A 15,405-nucleotide genomic window follows, 5' to 3' on the forward strand; every position below is an offset into this window, starting at 1 on the left:
ACTGATGCTATCAATTGAGCTAAATTCTTGTCGACGACCTGGGATTGATCGTCTCTAATGCTAATCTACATGTCACTGATCTACAATATCCAACCTAGGAATACGCAGCAATGGTGAATTGCTTATTCACAAAAGGAGCTTCCCTTGGAGACGATTGGGAGTCCAGCAAAGCAATCACCCAAAATTGCCGCGCTCGACGTGGCGGTGGGGCGGCCGGAGTCCGGTGAAGCCGTCGGACGAAGTCGCATAACTCGTGGATTTGCCCCGCTCGGCATCTAGGTAGCGCACACTTGCAGACTTGCTTTAGAAGCGTGGCATGGTGTTGTCCCATGACCAGAGCTTCAGCGGCTCGCCGTCGTCGTCGTCCAGAGAATTGGGCGCGATGCACGGCGGAGGCATCCCGAGGTCGAAGCGGATGAACTCGTAGGTGTCGAGCTCCATCATGAACCTGCCCACGCTGATGTACTGGATCCGGGTGTCGTACGCCGCGGGGTTGTACGGCTGGGGCCTTTTCTTGATATCATCAACAGGACCCCGCATCCACTCGTCGGCGTCGCGTGGTGGCTGGAGCATCTGCACCTCGTCCCCGGCATCCTCGGCCGTCACGATGTTTTCCGCCACGACCTCCTCGCCCGCGTCCACGGGTACGGCATTGGGCGAGTTGGGGTTTTTACTAGGTGGTGGATGGAGCCCTCCGCCACCGGCGTCGGCTTCGCCATGCGGCGGCACAAAGATGTCGTTGTCATCGTGCACGAGAACCGACCATAACGTGGCGCGATCGGCCGCGGCGCCGAGCGGCGCCTGCAGCTCCAGGACCCTGTTTTTCACGGCCACCAGGGAGCCATCGATTGAGGCGAGCAGCTCCCGGAGCTTCTCCTCGGACACGCCCTCGAGCGAGCCGTCCCACGACCCGAGCGAGCCGGGCACGCCGCCCTCCCGCGCTCTGACGAGCTTATCGCGCTCCTCCGCGAGCCGGCGCGCGACGCCGGCGGCGTGGTCCTCCGTGTGCTTGGCGCGCTGCGCCGGGTCGAGCGCGCTGTACCGCCTCGCCACCTCGGTGGCCGCCTCCTTGGACGGCCAGCAATCCGGGTCGCCCCGGCCGCCGGGGCCCGTGCAGACCACCGCGACGTCGACGGCGCAGCGCGTCGACAGCTCTTCGGCCTTCCGCTTCAGCCCATCCTTGCGCTTCATAAACCTCGCGAGGCGGTCGCGGAGGTTGACGGCGGCCCTCACCGAACCAACCTTGCCGCGAGTCATTGCTCCCTCTCCCTCTCTTTCCCCTCCGTCCCCCTCGTCTTGGGGCGTGCGCGTGATGGATGGCGGCCAACTCGACGCCGGCACCGGGGCTCCACTCCGCTCCTTACTATATAGATCCGATTGGCGAGCGGCATTCTGATTCGGGTCGGGTACGGACCCGCATAAATTGGCTTGTCTACTCTCTCCACCTCCGTACCCGAATCGGATCGGGCTCGAACGCACGCACCTGTTTCGGAAAGGAACGGGTACTCGCGCCGCCCCGCCGCCGCCGCCGCAACTATGGCGCCGGCGTTATCGGCGCACGTCCCCGCGCTCCGACGTGCAGCGCTGTGCGCGCGGTGGATACCTGCGGCTCTATTCTCGTCGGGGATTCTCGCCGGCGACAAGCCCATTCTGGTAAAGGCTGAGCCTTTTTGTTTCCGGTCACAGAGAGATCTCCCTGCGGCGGTTGCCACGGTGGTTGCTAATGACATGGGGGTGTCGCAGGTGCGCGACTTCGTGAGGTCTGCGCTGTACGACCCCAACCATGGCTACTTCTCCAAGCGGGCGGGGCCGGTTGGCTTGCTTGATGCCAGCATCCGTTTCAACCAGCTCGAGGGTGGTCTCCTTTGCCTGCTCATTTCATCAGCCCTTTTCTTGCATTGCATCCTCTATGAGGAGTTTGGTGTGTGTTCCGGCATTACAGGGATGAATTATGGCTGTTTTTTGTTTGTTCGCCGGGTTCGCATTTCAACGAACAGCTTGTGTGCGTGTGGCATTTGGGACTTGGTGGTTGTTTTCTGAATGCCAAACTGCATTGCCGGTTGTCTGATGGTGGTTCTGTGTCATGCTGTGTTAATATGGTGGATATTTGGTTTCGGATGTGAATAATTTACTTTTATATCCTTGGCTTCAGAAATCATTTGCCTTAATACCATGTAGGGAGAAGTGCTTATATGCAGCATCTTGATAAGCTGTATAAGAAGCATGATATTGCTTGGTTTACTCCTGTGGAACTCTTTAAGGTATTTTCTATGCTTTAGCGGTCGAAGAGAATGAGGTTCTTTCAGTTTGGTCATCGATGCACCTTTTCCCCTCTATGTTGCAGCCATGGTATGCCTACGCCATAGCAGCATCGATTCTGCGTACAGCAAATCTTTCAGTCCCGTTGAAGGTGCGGTCTCAAGATTTCTTTGCTGTGTCATTCCACTCCTGAATCTACATTTGAAGCTACAGAATTGCTTTTGTCCATTTTCATTAATAGCAAGAAGCATTTTCATCCATTTTTTCCTTATGAATCGGATTCTTGTACTGATCAGATATATGAAATTGGTGGTGGTTCTGGGACATGTGCAAAGTGCATACTTGATTACATGATGCTTAATGCACCGCCTAAAGTTTACAATGATATGAAATACATGTAAGCATCTTCATCTTGATTTCTTGCTTGAATTATCAGAAATTCAGAATAATATGGTCATGCATGTCATATAAAGATATATAGTACTGGCAGTGGTTCGCTGGTTGCTCTTCTTGCTGCCATGCTTGTGCCATTCTAGCATTTTATGTCATGAGCTCAAATATGCTTTGACCTTGCCCTTATCTTCATTTGCTAGCTCAGTAGAGATTAGCTCCTCTCTTGCTGAGAAGCAATTGGAAACTGTTGGTGAAGTGCAAAGCCATTTGTCGAAGTTTTCAGTGGAGCACCGCGATGCAACTAACAGATCTGGATGGGGTAAGATATTCCCCACTATTGTGTAGGGCGACCTACCTTGACATGATTGGATATAAGTCTTCCTTCTCTATTATGCAGGCCGCAAGGATCCACGTCCATGTTGGGTCCTAATGCTTGAGGTGAATTCTGATTGGACTTTCTTCTCACTTCAGTTTATTCTTGTGTTTATGTGTGAACCAAAGAAGCAACATCATCATGTCATATTCCCCCCGTTATGAACTGAAGTATGTGTCCAGTTGATTCATTGTAGCTAGAAGCATAAACGTCTAGTATCCTGTGGCACACAAAACATTATGATGCAGAGAAACACATAAATGCTTCAGAATCTATGTGCTCTGTAAATGTGGCATTTTACACCGCAGATGAACTCTATTTATTGACTGCCAAATTTAGTTTTATAGTAATATTATGGTCACAAAACAACATGCGTCTACTAGCTGTAAAAAATTATAGGAAACAAGCACTTCTTGTTATACCTTTTCCATCGTATTCGTGAAAAGCAAAGATTGCATTTCAAGGAAGATTATAGTACGGCCTCCAACAGTAATTTCTTTCTATGGAATATCAGGTACTTGACAATCTACCACATGACCTTGTCTATTCACCAGATCAGGTCTCTCCATGGATGGAAGTGTGGATTGAAAAAATAAACGGCAGGTTTGTAACTTTTGTGTCTTCAGAATATTGGCAAAATATAGCTGTGAACCTACACCCTTTGCTCTGTACTACTACAGTTGAAGAGCATCTATGTTTGCTTTTATGTTCATTGTTTATGTGGGATTTCAGGTTAGATAATTGAGATACATTAGAGTTGGGGAAATATGATGAAACAAAAAGGGATATGCTGCCCATTAACCACATTTCGCTGGATCCTTTATCAAACCATTTAACTGAGTCTCTGTTGCCACTTAGCTCATGACTGATGATTATGCATGGTGATGGCAAAATATGTTTCATTCTTAGAAGAAACAATGGGAACCTCTTCCAGAGATGGCTGTATGGAAGGCTGTGTTCCATAGTATCCTCGTGTTGTCCTTCTTTTTATGCTTGACTTGTGTTAGAATGTTCACTATTTTAGCTATAGTATTATTCAAGGGTTGCCTCTTTTTAATTGTAGAACATACATGCCATCCCTGTGCTTTAACTTCTGTGGGAACTAAAATATTGCATGCATATTTGTTAACTTGGTGTTGTTGAGATCCTTGAGGACGAACCTCTTTTCTACTATTTTAGAAAATTGCATAGCTACTTCTCTGTGATTAATCTGTCCTGCGTGCCTTTCCTGAAGAAAGTTCACAAGCCTCCGAAGTCTATAAACCACTACAAGATCCATTAATTTCCCAATGTGTTGAAATTACTGGCATGAATGAAGACAAAGCTTCTGTAAGTGAGAAACTAGCATTTGCTGCAAAAGGAGTTTTATCAAGAGTACTTCCAAAGCCTCGTAGAGCTTGGTTGCCGACTGGATGTTTGGTACGCCTTTCAGAAACTATAACTTTTGTGAGGTTAGATCTTTGTGAATGTTCTGGCTTGGAAACTATTTCTGATCTTCAATCCTTATGCAGAAACTAATGGATACTTTACATCAAGCTTTGCCAAGCATGTCCCTTATTGCTTCAGACTTCAGCTATCTTCCAGATGTTAGCATACCTGGTGACAGAGCTCCACTTGTTTCATCAAAGGTTGTGTCCTGATATATTATAATTTTGTACATTGTCATGTGTGTCAAGCTTGTTCCTTGAGAATTGTTATTGGCGTCCTTATGTGCTGATGAGTCAATTACCATTTTATTATTTATAATTCAGGATCATTGGCTTTGCTTCTGATTATCTCACTGAGCTTGTTTTGTCCTTGTAGAAGGATGGGAAAACTTCAGATCATCGCAACTACCTGGATGCTCAGGTACATTCTGTTCATATACTAGGTTCTGTGTATACGGCCATATACATTGGGATAATTTGTTTATTCCATCATCTAAAAAGTCCTCTGTGTGTGTCTACATGCCATAGTCAGACAACCTACCAGCTGTGTTAGGCCAACATTGGCTTTTTGAAAGCAATTGATTGGGAGGATAACTTTTTGGGCCATAGCAACCAAATGCTACTAGAACCAGTGAAGATTTGTGCCACTACCTAGATTCTGCAGCGCAACATAGCAAAGCAAGAAACATCAAATTGATATGAGCCGTCAGAGGGGTTGGGGTACATTAAAGTTTTAAGCAAATACATGTATTTTTTTTATGAAACTCGAAAGTGTTACCAGTACCACCTTACTTGGTACTGTATAGGAGCCAACATACTTGGTTGCATGCCAAGGTGATGTAGGTATTTACTTCCCAACTGTTTTCTGGCGTTAAGGCTCTGTGTTTTCAACTATCAAACAAGCGTGTGCATCACTTGGTTGTATTTATTTACTGGGCAGGGTGACGCAGACATCTTCTTCCCAACCGATTTCCGGCTCCTGGAGCAGATCGACCATCACTGCTCTGGCTTCTCAAAAGAGCAGAAGAACCGTGGCGCATTTAAGCCCGTGAAGAAGAGGAGGACAATTATAGTGAGTTCTCACCCTGTGCTTGACAGCTTTCCTCTGCAGTCCATTCGCGCCTGCTTTCCGTTAGCTTAGCTGTGCCTGTATCTCTGACGAAATTGGGCTTACTGATTTGTGGATCATCGTGCGCATTCAGCTTGATACTGCAGCGTTCATGGAGGAGTTTGGCCTGCCATTGAAGACGAGGACCAAAGATGGGTACAATCCGCTTCTTGACGATTTCAAGAACACGAAGTTCTATCTCAGTGTTCCTACCCACAACAGGAAGTAGTCGTCTTCTGCTGCTGCGTCAGTTCGCTGGTCAGGACAAGACATCTACCGCACTGAATTAGGCACGCCTCTCCATTGCTCTGCCAACGAGTAGACTGGCTTGGAGCCTTGTCAAGCTTCATGGAACCGTACTTTCCGCAGGCCTTCTTTCAGTGTCTTGGGTTTGGCTGCACAATTTATTGTCTGGCCACAAAAGGCTCGACTTTTTTTCTATGTTATTTTTTACATGATAAAAAGCAAAAGGTAGAAGAGCGAATAATGTCGTGATTGAACCGATAAATTCCGTGCATCAAGGTCATCTTTTTTTCACACTACGCAGTTCTTCATTGCCAACGTGATTGCAGTTGCAGACCCTTCTTGAAGTTTTACGGTTTGACAATGACAAGGAGGCAAACGAATGGCAAGACAAGTACAGGTCACTTATTCGCCTCATATGATAGAACAAAATGTATAATGGGTACAAATGGATGGATTTATTCTTTGCGGCTGTCCTTTTCATTGCCAGTACAAGGTTGCAGCTCCATGCTGCATGGAAGTCAGCGTACATTTCATTTTCTGTAGAAAAAAGAATGGTTACATCGAATGGCTCTAATATACAACTTCTCACCATGCTATCAGCAAAACCGGGCAAACAAAAAAAATTATATAAGGGCATGTTTGGAAAGAGGGGACTTGGATTCAAATCCAAATGATTCAGCTCAAATTTGAACTAAATACCATTTGAACTAAATACCACAGCTCCTAGAGCAATCCCTTTCTTCTAAACAAGCCCTAAATGAAAGAAGCATCTGGTATACTAGGACCTCTATTTCCATTACAGAAGTTTACTGGTACGCCGCTTGGGCCCTCCTGGGAAGAGCTTCATTATCCAGCCAAGCACCCGTTCGACAACCTGGGCAATATTCTGTGTCAGACATCTACAAAGAACGTCTTCAGGGTGATATGGACGAATAACAGGCATAAGTACAGAAAGTTTGGTTTTCTTGGCTCTAACTCTTATTCAAACAAGATAAAAAGAAACACAGCAACAATAGCCTGGACACACGTGGGATTTTCTTGCAAAGTAAAAATCAAGGTGACAGCACATAATGAAAAAACTCCAACAAGGATTGTGCAGTAGGATCAACTAGCAGACTTCCGCTAGGTACTTGGAGACAAACACTTACCTCATCTCCTTCATCAGCATACATTGTTGCATCATTGATGGAGCGTGTATCGATTGGTTTTGCCAGGACATTCTCATTAGCCATCCTTTGAGAAGTCAAGAGCTCAAGCCTCTGTGTCTGAGTCTCCAGCTTTTGTGTTAGGTCCTTATTCAACTCCTTCAGGATATAAGATTAAATTGCATTAGCAGATGCACCATTACAGAAGTAACACAAGACAAACCTTGCTTCATGGGTTGACCAGCAAACGTGTTTTTCCTATATATAGAAAGCTATGGCATATGGAACAGGGATCTTATGAACACTAGTACATGAGGTAGACAGTACCTTCAGCTTGGAGCAGTTGGATGACTCAATTCTCAGTGCCCGCAGCAGCTCTTCTCTCTCCACCGCTAACTGCAAATAAAAAAAAGGTTATCATAAACCACATAGCTTTTACACCAAAAAGTCAAAGTAAGGAAGCTAAGGTTATTTGGGAAATTCTGATTGGTGCAAGAAAAACATTGGATTTCTGTACATCAACGGGATTACCTCTGACATCAAGGAATTGATGTTGTCAATCATTCTAAGCTGATCATCTGGAATGCTAGATGAGACCTCTTCTGAGGAAGGAAAGTCAGACATATTGTTGGACCGCAAAACAGCTGTTCCAGCATCTTCCGATGTGTCGACGGTGCTGGTCAGTGTTTCTGAAGAACTGATTTCCCCAGTATCTATATAAACACATTTGATGTCAGCAGAAAAATAGTTGATATGCATTACGATAGAAGCAAAGATTCTAATATTCACACCTAAATCCTCTGTCATGGTTGATGCATCTATTTTATCAGCTGAAGGTTTCTCTACAGCAGTTGTTGCCTTCTCATTCACAGGAATGTTCCTCAGTTTGGAGTACAAGAGCTTCTTCTCTGTCCAAATAGAGAGAAACAAAACACAAAATAGGTGTATCAGTGCATGAGGCTAAAACAAAGGCACAATAAAGTGCGTGCAAGATGTAAACACAACTAATAACCGAAAAGGAAAATTTCAGAGGCTAACCACGGAAAGAAGAGAACAAGAACAATATATGTGTTAGATTGCAATGAAAATACGACCTTCTTGAAGAGCTTCAACAGTAGATTGAAGATGCTGGCGCTCCTTCTCTAGACTAGAAACTTTGCGCCTGTGGATGATTAATGGGAAAAGTTAGCAAAAAAAAAAGATATTGATATTATCACCATCTGGACGTTTAGCTTATGTGTTCAGTAACTCATGTCAAGCATTCCTAACTTAAATGTGTCATTTTATTTGCATAGCGTCTTCTAAAAATGCCAATGTGGACAGAATGTGAATTTCAATTGTTACTTAATCCTTTAGGATCATTTCACATATCATGAAACACAAGAGATCTTGGCACTCTATCTTCAAATAAAATCGAGAAAAGAATAGGCACTCATACAATTGCAGCATGGGGCTTAGTAAAATCAGTACAAAGTTTCACCTGTAAGAAGAAATCTCAGTGTGTAAACCTTCAACTTCCTTTTCAAGTTTTAACTCACTGGACCTCAGTTTCAGAGCCTACAAAACAAACATAGTTATCAAACTGCCACGACCCAATGCTAAAGTTGGGACTGGTTGAAAAATGTTAATTTGTATAATTTTTTAAGCTTGATATGTCTTGTATATATAGTGCACACATCCAATTCAAATCCAAGAGAGTTTCATAAAATGAAGACTACTAGAGTAAAACTGCCCAGTGAACTTAAGACTAAATAAGCATAATCATGCCTTATAGCATAAAGAGTGGATATGGGATAAGATATTGCCACAAAAAATGACATAGTTCAGTATCCATAAGGTTTCAACAAGAAAACATGGAATATTGAGTACTTTACAATAAGATGCGATGAGCCTGCCTGTATGACCAAACCTCTAGAGCTCAGTACCCAAGGATTGCAACATATAGATTTTATTCCTGCACTGCATGTGAAGGGCTGCTCCTTATTATTTCGACTCGTTCCAACATGACTAAGGTTTACACACTCGATGTACATGACATACTCTAAACAAGCTGCCATGATGTCAGGGTTCATTTTTAAAGATGATTCATAATGGGTACAAAATAAACAAGATAGCTAATCACCTTATCTTCTAGTAGAATGACTTCAGCTGCAAGTACTTTTGCCCTCTCATCTGCAGCACTGCATTCCAGTTGGGCATTAGCATATTCAGTCCTGACAGACTCCAGAGCCAGCTGTTGTATAAATAGGATTAGTACAGGGATTCTGATAGTATACCGCGAGAATGACAAAAACTAAATAGTAAATAGAAATTATATATATATATATAGATACATCCCATAACTGGCCTAGCGGCAACTGTTTCATTGCAGCCAGTTGTGGTGCGAGTTTAAAATCAGTACAGTTTATCAGCATACTTCAGTTCATGATCATGTCAAGCACCAAAAGACAAACAATTTCGCATGGCATGTACAAGACGTTTAAACAATAAATCATTCCAATAGTTCTTATTTAGCACATAGACACTTAAAGTAACTTATGACAGTAGGACGGTTTTTTGTTTTTGGTGGGCAGGATAGGGATGGGGGTGGGACTATTGAATAAATGAAAAACACATAACAGATGGTCCAGGCCATGGGAGTCTGTGAGCAGCCGCAGTGCACAGCATGCCCAAGGAACATGAGCATCAGAAGCAACATAGTGAGGCAAAAGGGGAAGATGCGATTTAGTTAGTTTGTATGGGTGGTTTACTTTGAGATATTAGCCTGTTAGCTATGTTAAGCCTCATCTCTCCTTATAAAGGTACTCAGTTGTGCTAGAGGGACTAAGAGAAGTGATAAACAAAGTTAGTGCTAGTATAGCGACATCTCTTTATCCTGGTCCTCAGACCCTTACCCAGACGTAACCGACCAATCTATATCAATACTGACATGACAGGTACTGCAATTACATGGTCCTAATATTATTGAGGATACGTTTTGTCCAAACTGAAGTGCTAGAAAGGTAGAGCAGGCCTAACCAGTTGAGCTTGAATTTCTTCCTGCAATCTCTCCATGTCAGATGTCAACTGGCTGATTACGTGTGCCTGATTTTGAAAATAGTGGGAAAAAGAATCATAAAGTATACTAATTAGTAGTTAATAGCAGATACAAGAACGTGATACTAATTAGTAGTTAATAGCAGATACAAGCACGTGTGTAATAAACATTTATTTCATCCAAATTAAACCAAGCTGCATATAATAAATAGATGGTATTGACCAAGCAATAGGGATAGCTATTTGGTTTAAGTCTTGAGGTTGCTTAATATTACATTCTAATTTAGCACCTTTCGCTTCAGTTCTGGTTTTCCTTATAACACTGTTATTACTAAGTTTAAGTGATAGGATTCTGTGGATACATTCTACTCCAGAATTTGAATAATGCAACATATGCAGCAATCACCTTTCTGACAGGTTATGCTAGAGATTTTAATAGAGTGAAGAATCAAATAATTTACAGGAAAACCAGAATTTTGATTTCGTAATCAATCATGGAAGAAACTATTTCAATGTTAAGCAAACATTGCCTTGTTTATAAAACTACAAATACAATGGAGAAGGGGGGATACCCACTGCTGTGAATTTCTACCGGTCATCAGTGACAATTCATTAAACATTATAACAAATCAAACTTGAAACTATTCCCATAACCATCAGGAAATATGTACACACCTGTTGATTGAACTTATCAGTTAGTGCAGAGTTATCTGTGGCCAAATTTTCCGCTAATTCTTGAGATTTCTGAAGAGTACGTTGCAAGGAAAACTTCTCTTTTGTCAAATCTTCGATGAGCTGGCAACCAAACCAGAGAATCTATTAGTAGTATGTTAATGGGCCTAAATAAAAAAACTACATATGCAAACACATCACACTAAATTATGCAAAAGCACTAGTTACAAACTTCTTAGTGATAGAGACTTCATAGAAGAAAAAGGATTGGATGTGCGAAAATACACATATACAAGATAAAGTAGATAATTTCACAGAATCTCTCTATCCTTTAATCTTGACAACAAAAAAATTGCATGCAATGTACAGTCACGACGCATGATAGTGCCATGTATAAGTATGGAAACAATTATGAAGCACAGAACACAGAAAAAAGTGAGTACTTATAAGTTGTAAAATATCACTCATTAAGTGAACCCAAAGAGTAGATAGAGAAGATTTTTTTTTCCATAGATTTTTAGTTCCCTACAGAGAAATAACTAGGCAACTAGCGCACTAGGCTTCATGTTAGTGGCTTAAAATCGGATAATACAAGTAAACAGTTAGATTCATTGTACTATGTCTATTATGCAGTTTGATAATGATACGACAGTTCTAATAATATAAGAATATCATATCCTCAAGAAAATACATCAAACAAATTGAAAAAAAAATGTTTAAACATTCATCACCTGCTCTAGTGCTGCAAAATCATCATCTTTCCCATGAGTTGTGAAGTTTTGGGATGTTTGATTACCATGCTGTACACTTCTTTCTTCTTTGGAAAGCAAGAAATCAGGAGGGGTGGAACTGCTATATTTCTCATGACTATATTCTTGACTTCCTGATGTAAGAGAAATATCTGCAACATTACTTCCAGTGTGCTGTTGATTTGATTGCTGCAAAAATGAACTCTGATTGGATAGTTGATTAGCCTTTGCAGGCCCCCCATATGAGGCTTGAGTTGTTGGAGGGGTTCTTTGTACTCCAATTGAATCAAGAAATGATGGCCTTGATCGGGTGTATGTAGTTGGATAACCAGACGACAGAAAAGGATCCTGTTTTTCAAAATTAACAGGTGTCGAATCTGCTGCATTCCGAGCCCCAATATTTGTATCATGATCTACAGTATCAGCAGTCCTAGAACTATTGAAGGTACTGCCATAATCCCAACTGCTTCCATACACAGATTGCTCCACTTGAGAAGAGTCTTTGGACGTAGCTACATAGAGCAAAAAGAAGAGCAGAAGAACCCCAGGCTCAAGTTATTAATTATTCGATGTTGCCATTTACGCATAGAAAAATAAGACATCAAATTTACCTCTCAACCGACCAAAGATGTCATTGTTTGCAGAGTAATCCTGAGTGTAAGCGCTTTCAGACTTTCCAAAAAAGGTACTAGATGAGTATGAACTAGATTGCTCGGTATCAGGTACTTGACCTGATAAAGAATTTCTTCCCCAACTCGGCAAGGTGTTGGTAGAAGAAGGTAAACTCAAACTGTTGGTGTTCCCAAAGGCACTTAATTTAGATGTTGATTGCACATCCTTGTCAGGACTGTGCTCGTCCCTTTTAAGGGCAGCGTCACTTCTCCAATTCTCATGATGACCATTAACAAGATCGGAGAAGCTCAAGTTCCCATAGAACTTCCTTCCTCCATCACTAACAGCGTCTTGCTGGGGTCTAACATTACTAACCCCAACTGAAGCATTTACACTGACAGGACCATTTGCCTGTGATTCTGCACTTCTGGAAGAACTTGCTGGGCCACTCTCATATAAAGCAGATGGCACAGAAGACGTGCTTGCTTGGTTTGGCTCTATATCAGACACCAGCCCGTCTCCCGAGCTAGCTGTACTGGCTATTGGAGGGGGGTTCTCCACTACATCAGTAACAGGTGGTTTTGCCAGCTCTGCGCTAGCTGCTACGGCAGTGGCCTTCTTTGCCGCTTTCTTCTTGCGGAACTGCTCGAGCTGGATCAGTGAAAATAGAACATTGTTATTCTAAAGCCAATTTCTAGTCAAATATTGATGAATCGGCATTTGAGGTTAGCTGACCGCGTAGCGAGATCTATGCAGCTAATTTTCAAAAGTTGCAGACTGAACCTCAAATAATGTGGCAAATTACATTCATTTGAATTCCCTACAGCAAGCAAAACAGCCTGAGATGATTTGATAGCATTTGGCTTCTCTACCGCAAGCAAAAATATTGAATGAAACGATAGTCATCGCGCTAAGCAACACGATGCCCCCGATTCCTCTACGCTGCTCTCAAACATGTTGCTCAATTAGCGATTGCGTGACTAAGGCCTACATTTCTCGCGACCAACAGGCAACAGACAGACATACCCGCTTCTTCCCGGCCTCGAGATGCTCCTTGCGCGACGGGGCGGAGGAGGAGGAGGGCGCCTGCGCCGACGCCATGGCTCCCCGGCTCCCACCAACCCAACCCGGCCCAAACCTCGGCGAGATCTCCCCGTCCCCAGATCGCCGGTCGCCCGGCCGCCGCTGATTCGATCGAGCCCCGGGGAGGGGGCGCGAGATCTGGCGACGGGATCGGGGCCGGGGTCGGGATTGGGGGATTTGGGATGCGCGCTGCGCAGCTTCCAAATCCCGCTCGGCCCCCGAACGTTTGGGCCTTCGCCTCCTCCTCTGTTGCTAGTATCTTTTTTTGGTGCGTCGCCGTGGTGGAGTCCGACCGGTTTGAGTTCCCTGCCTGCTACTGGCAGTTGCGTCGTCGCGGTCGCTCGCTGGTGGTAGTCAGCACGGTGGCCTGGCTGGGATGATGGTTTTGCCGGTTAGGTTTCCGTTTGCTGCTCGTGGTGGGGTGATCCATCAGCGCAGGCGCGGCAATGTACTACGTGGCTCCATCTTCCAATTGGCAGAAAATGGTGTTTCTTAAGCAGGCTGGCAGATTATGGCATCGTGAACAATAAGGTTTTCATTTTTACGAAAAGTATAAGGAACAAATTTAGTTGTTGGTTTATGAAAGTGAAAAAAACAAAATTAGTTACCGGTAGCAAAGAATACGGAACCACATGAATATTAGTCTTTATTTCCGATTTTAGATTATAAAACATAAAATTATTTTAAAATTATTGCTCTGCTATTCTTATCAAGTTGTAACCAGTATGTAAGCAATCATTTGTAGATTGCATGCCATTTTAACCAATACAAGTTATCGAAATAGCTAGCTATGTAACTTTTCACGTGAGTGCAAGAGAAATGGCTCTCATCAAATCTTGTATCTTAACATCCAATTTATGAAACTTAATCATTGGTATATTTCTCAACTCTAATGATATGAAATCGTATTAACAAATTAGTCTTTGGATCTACTTTATACTCTATATGATTACGAATATACCACACTTAAAACATAAAGAACATATGATGCTTTTTTTAAAAAATAAAGGTAACTATTTGATTAATATAATGCGTATTCGGATAGTGTAATACTCAAAGCTATATGTCTCGGATATCGGACAAAGTTAAATGCACAAACAAAAAGAAACTGAATAAATAATTGATTGTTATGATATGCAATTAGCAAACATTAAATAGAATGATCTTATATTGGTGGGAAATGATAACTTTTCTGCTAGCAATTGATGTATAGCTATTTAAAAAAATCCTTTTGATATGGTTAGTGAAATGAAAAAAACCGACCATATGTATACCCTATCTTCAAGATGTTCGTCATCCTCTGTAAATGAAGTTACGATCAACTACTCTAGATGGGAAGGTATTAAAGAAAATATAATGCAAAGAGACAAAAGATGAAGTAAGATGTGAGATGCAATGATCATAGATTATGTCACTTTAGAGTGGAAGTTTTCAAACAAAATTGAAGGAAACCCTCCCAACAACCTGCGCATCCACAGGTAAGTGCAGACGTCTTTGGGCTGCCGATGAGCTGGCCGCTGCATGTCTCTCATGCACGCCAACACCGCAAGGGCTGCAACCAATAGGAGCATTCCACGTCGTCGTGACCACCGCAGGTCACCAATGTACCCAACCGTGTAGGCTTCACGCAGTGCGTGTAGAGAAATTCCTCCTCCTTCGTAGGCAAAGCCTCTGGTACCCACCGAAACTTCAGTCCGTTGCATCAGGCGCACTCTGTATCGGACGGCCTGTAATCGTTCCAACACTCGGCCCTCAGTCGGCACGCCGGCGACACGGACATCCTACGGCGCCGAAACAGCTACGCGCACCCTGTTTTTCCACGCACGGACTCGCCGGCCCACGCCTCATCGGTACAGCCAAACATGTGGTTTCGTCTCCGTTTCTTGAGCGGTCAAATTTAGCACACGCCGAAGTTTTGCACCAACGTCACAAACACATTACATTGACATGTGGACCAGATCTATTTGGCCCACTGTCAGGGGCCGGGAGCATGCACAGAGAAACCTCACCAGCAATGATTGCTCTATATCCATGACATATGGGCCCAGCTGTTACAGGGCCCACGCGTCTGGGAGAGATGTTGGGCGTGCGCCTGGGGCGAGAAGTAGGGTGGCCGAGGAGAGGCTGGCGTGGGCGGTGGAGCGCTCCCCACAGCCCCCGGCGGCCGCCACGTGTGCCACGCAGCCGCATCTCGGTTTCCTCCTCTCTCCTCTTTCCCCCTCCACCTCCTGCTTCCCTTGTTCGTCTGCTCAGTAACTGCACCCACCTCCGAACCTACACAGAGAGACGGCGACACATCTCT

The 15,405-nt window shown here is 43.8% G+C and overlaps 3 protein-coding genes across 3 annotated transcripts; 1 reads left to right on the forward strand and 2 right to left on the reverse strand.

The window, feature by feature from the left end:
• Positions 1-303: 303 nt before the first annotated feature.
• LOC112896014 lies at positions 304-1,313 on the reverse strand. Its single transcript, XM_025964047.1, has one exon. It carries the CDS (start codon positions 1,255-1,257, stop codon positions 304-306), a length of 954 nt encoding a protein of 317 aa, XP_025819832.1. The 5' UTR covers positions 1,258-1,313.
• A 121-nt stretch (positions 1,314-1,434) lies between these two features.
• On the forward strand, positions 1,435-6,097 carry LOC112893084. The gene is made up of 13 exons (XM_025960244.1): positions 1,435-1,653; positions 1,744-1,855; positions 2,179-2,261; positions 2,345-2,410; positions 2,556-2,656; positions 2,853-2,971; positions 3,050-3,090; positions 3,540-3,628; positions 4,264-4,444; positions 4,537-4,653; positions 4,829-4,873; positions 5,393-5,524; positions 5,655-6,097. The coding sequence occupies exons 1-13, from the start codon at positions 1,537-1,539 to the stop codon at positions 5,787-5,789; spliced, it is 1,338 nt and encodes a 445-aa protein (XP_025816029.1). The 5' UTR covers positions 1,435-1,536; the 3' UTR covers positions 5,790-6,097.
• Positions 6,098-6,239: 142 nt separating this feature from the next.
• Positions 6,240-13,460, reverse strand: LOC112893083 (protein BLISTER). Its single transcript, XM_025960243.1, has 13 exons — positions 13,047-13,460; positions 12,020-12,671; positions 11,391-11,920; positions 10,663-10,782; positions 9,970-10,035; positions 9,074-9,184; positions 8,432-8,508; positions 8,046-8,113; positions 7,743-7,859; positions 7,483-7,664; positions 7,279-7,347; positions 6,955-7,110; positions 6,240-6,680 (listed from the first exon to the last, which is right to left on the reverse strand). The coding sequence occupies exons 1-13, from the start codon at positions 13,119-13,121 to the stop codon at positions 6,603-6,605; spliced, it is 2,301 nt and encodes a 766-aa protein (XP_025816028.1). The 5' UTR covers positions 13,122-13,460; the 3' UTR covers positions 6,240-6,602.
• Between the last annotated feature and the right edge of the window lie 1,945 nt (positions 13,461-15,405).

This window comes from Panicum hallii, chromosome 5 (assembly GCF_002211085.1).
Source record: "Panicum hallii strain FIL2 chromosome 5, PHallii_v3.1, whole genome shotgun sequence".
Taxonomy (NCBI): domain Eukaryota; kingdom Viridiplantae; phylum Streptophyta; class Magnoliopsida; order Poales; family Poaceae; genus Panicum; species Panicum hallii.

Bases quoted from the DNA above. Each gene is read 5' to 3' on its own strand.
- LOC112896014 (XM_025964047.1), bottom strand. From the start codon at position 1,257: ATGACTCGCGGCAAGGTTGGTTCGGTGAGGGCCGCCGTCAACCTCCGC.
- LOC112893084 (XM_025960244.1), top strand. From the start codon at position 1,537: ATGGCGCCGGCGTTATCGGCGCACGTCCCCGCGCTCCGACGTGCAGCG. The intron at 4,445-4,536 runs GTACGCCTTTCA...ATCCTTATGCAG, and splicing joins GGTTGCCGACTGGATGTTTG to AAACTAATGGATACTTTACA. The intron at 4,874-5,392 runs GTACATTCTGTT...TTTACTGGGCAG, and splicing joins GCAACTACCTGGATGCTCAG to GGTGACGCAGACATCTTCTT.
- LOC112893083 (XM_025960243.1), bottom strand. From the start codon at position 13,121: ATGGCGTCGGCGCAGGCGCCCTCCTCCTCCTCCGCCCCGTCGCGCAAG. The intron at 11,921-12,019 runs GTAAATTTGATG...TGCTCTATGTAG, and splicing joins CATCTTTGGTCGGTTGAGAG to CTACGTCCAAAGACTCTTCT. The intron at 10,783-11,390 runs GTGATGAATGTT...TTTGGTTGCCAG, and splicing joins ATTTTGCAGCACTAGAGCAG to CTCATCGAAGATTTGACAAA.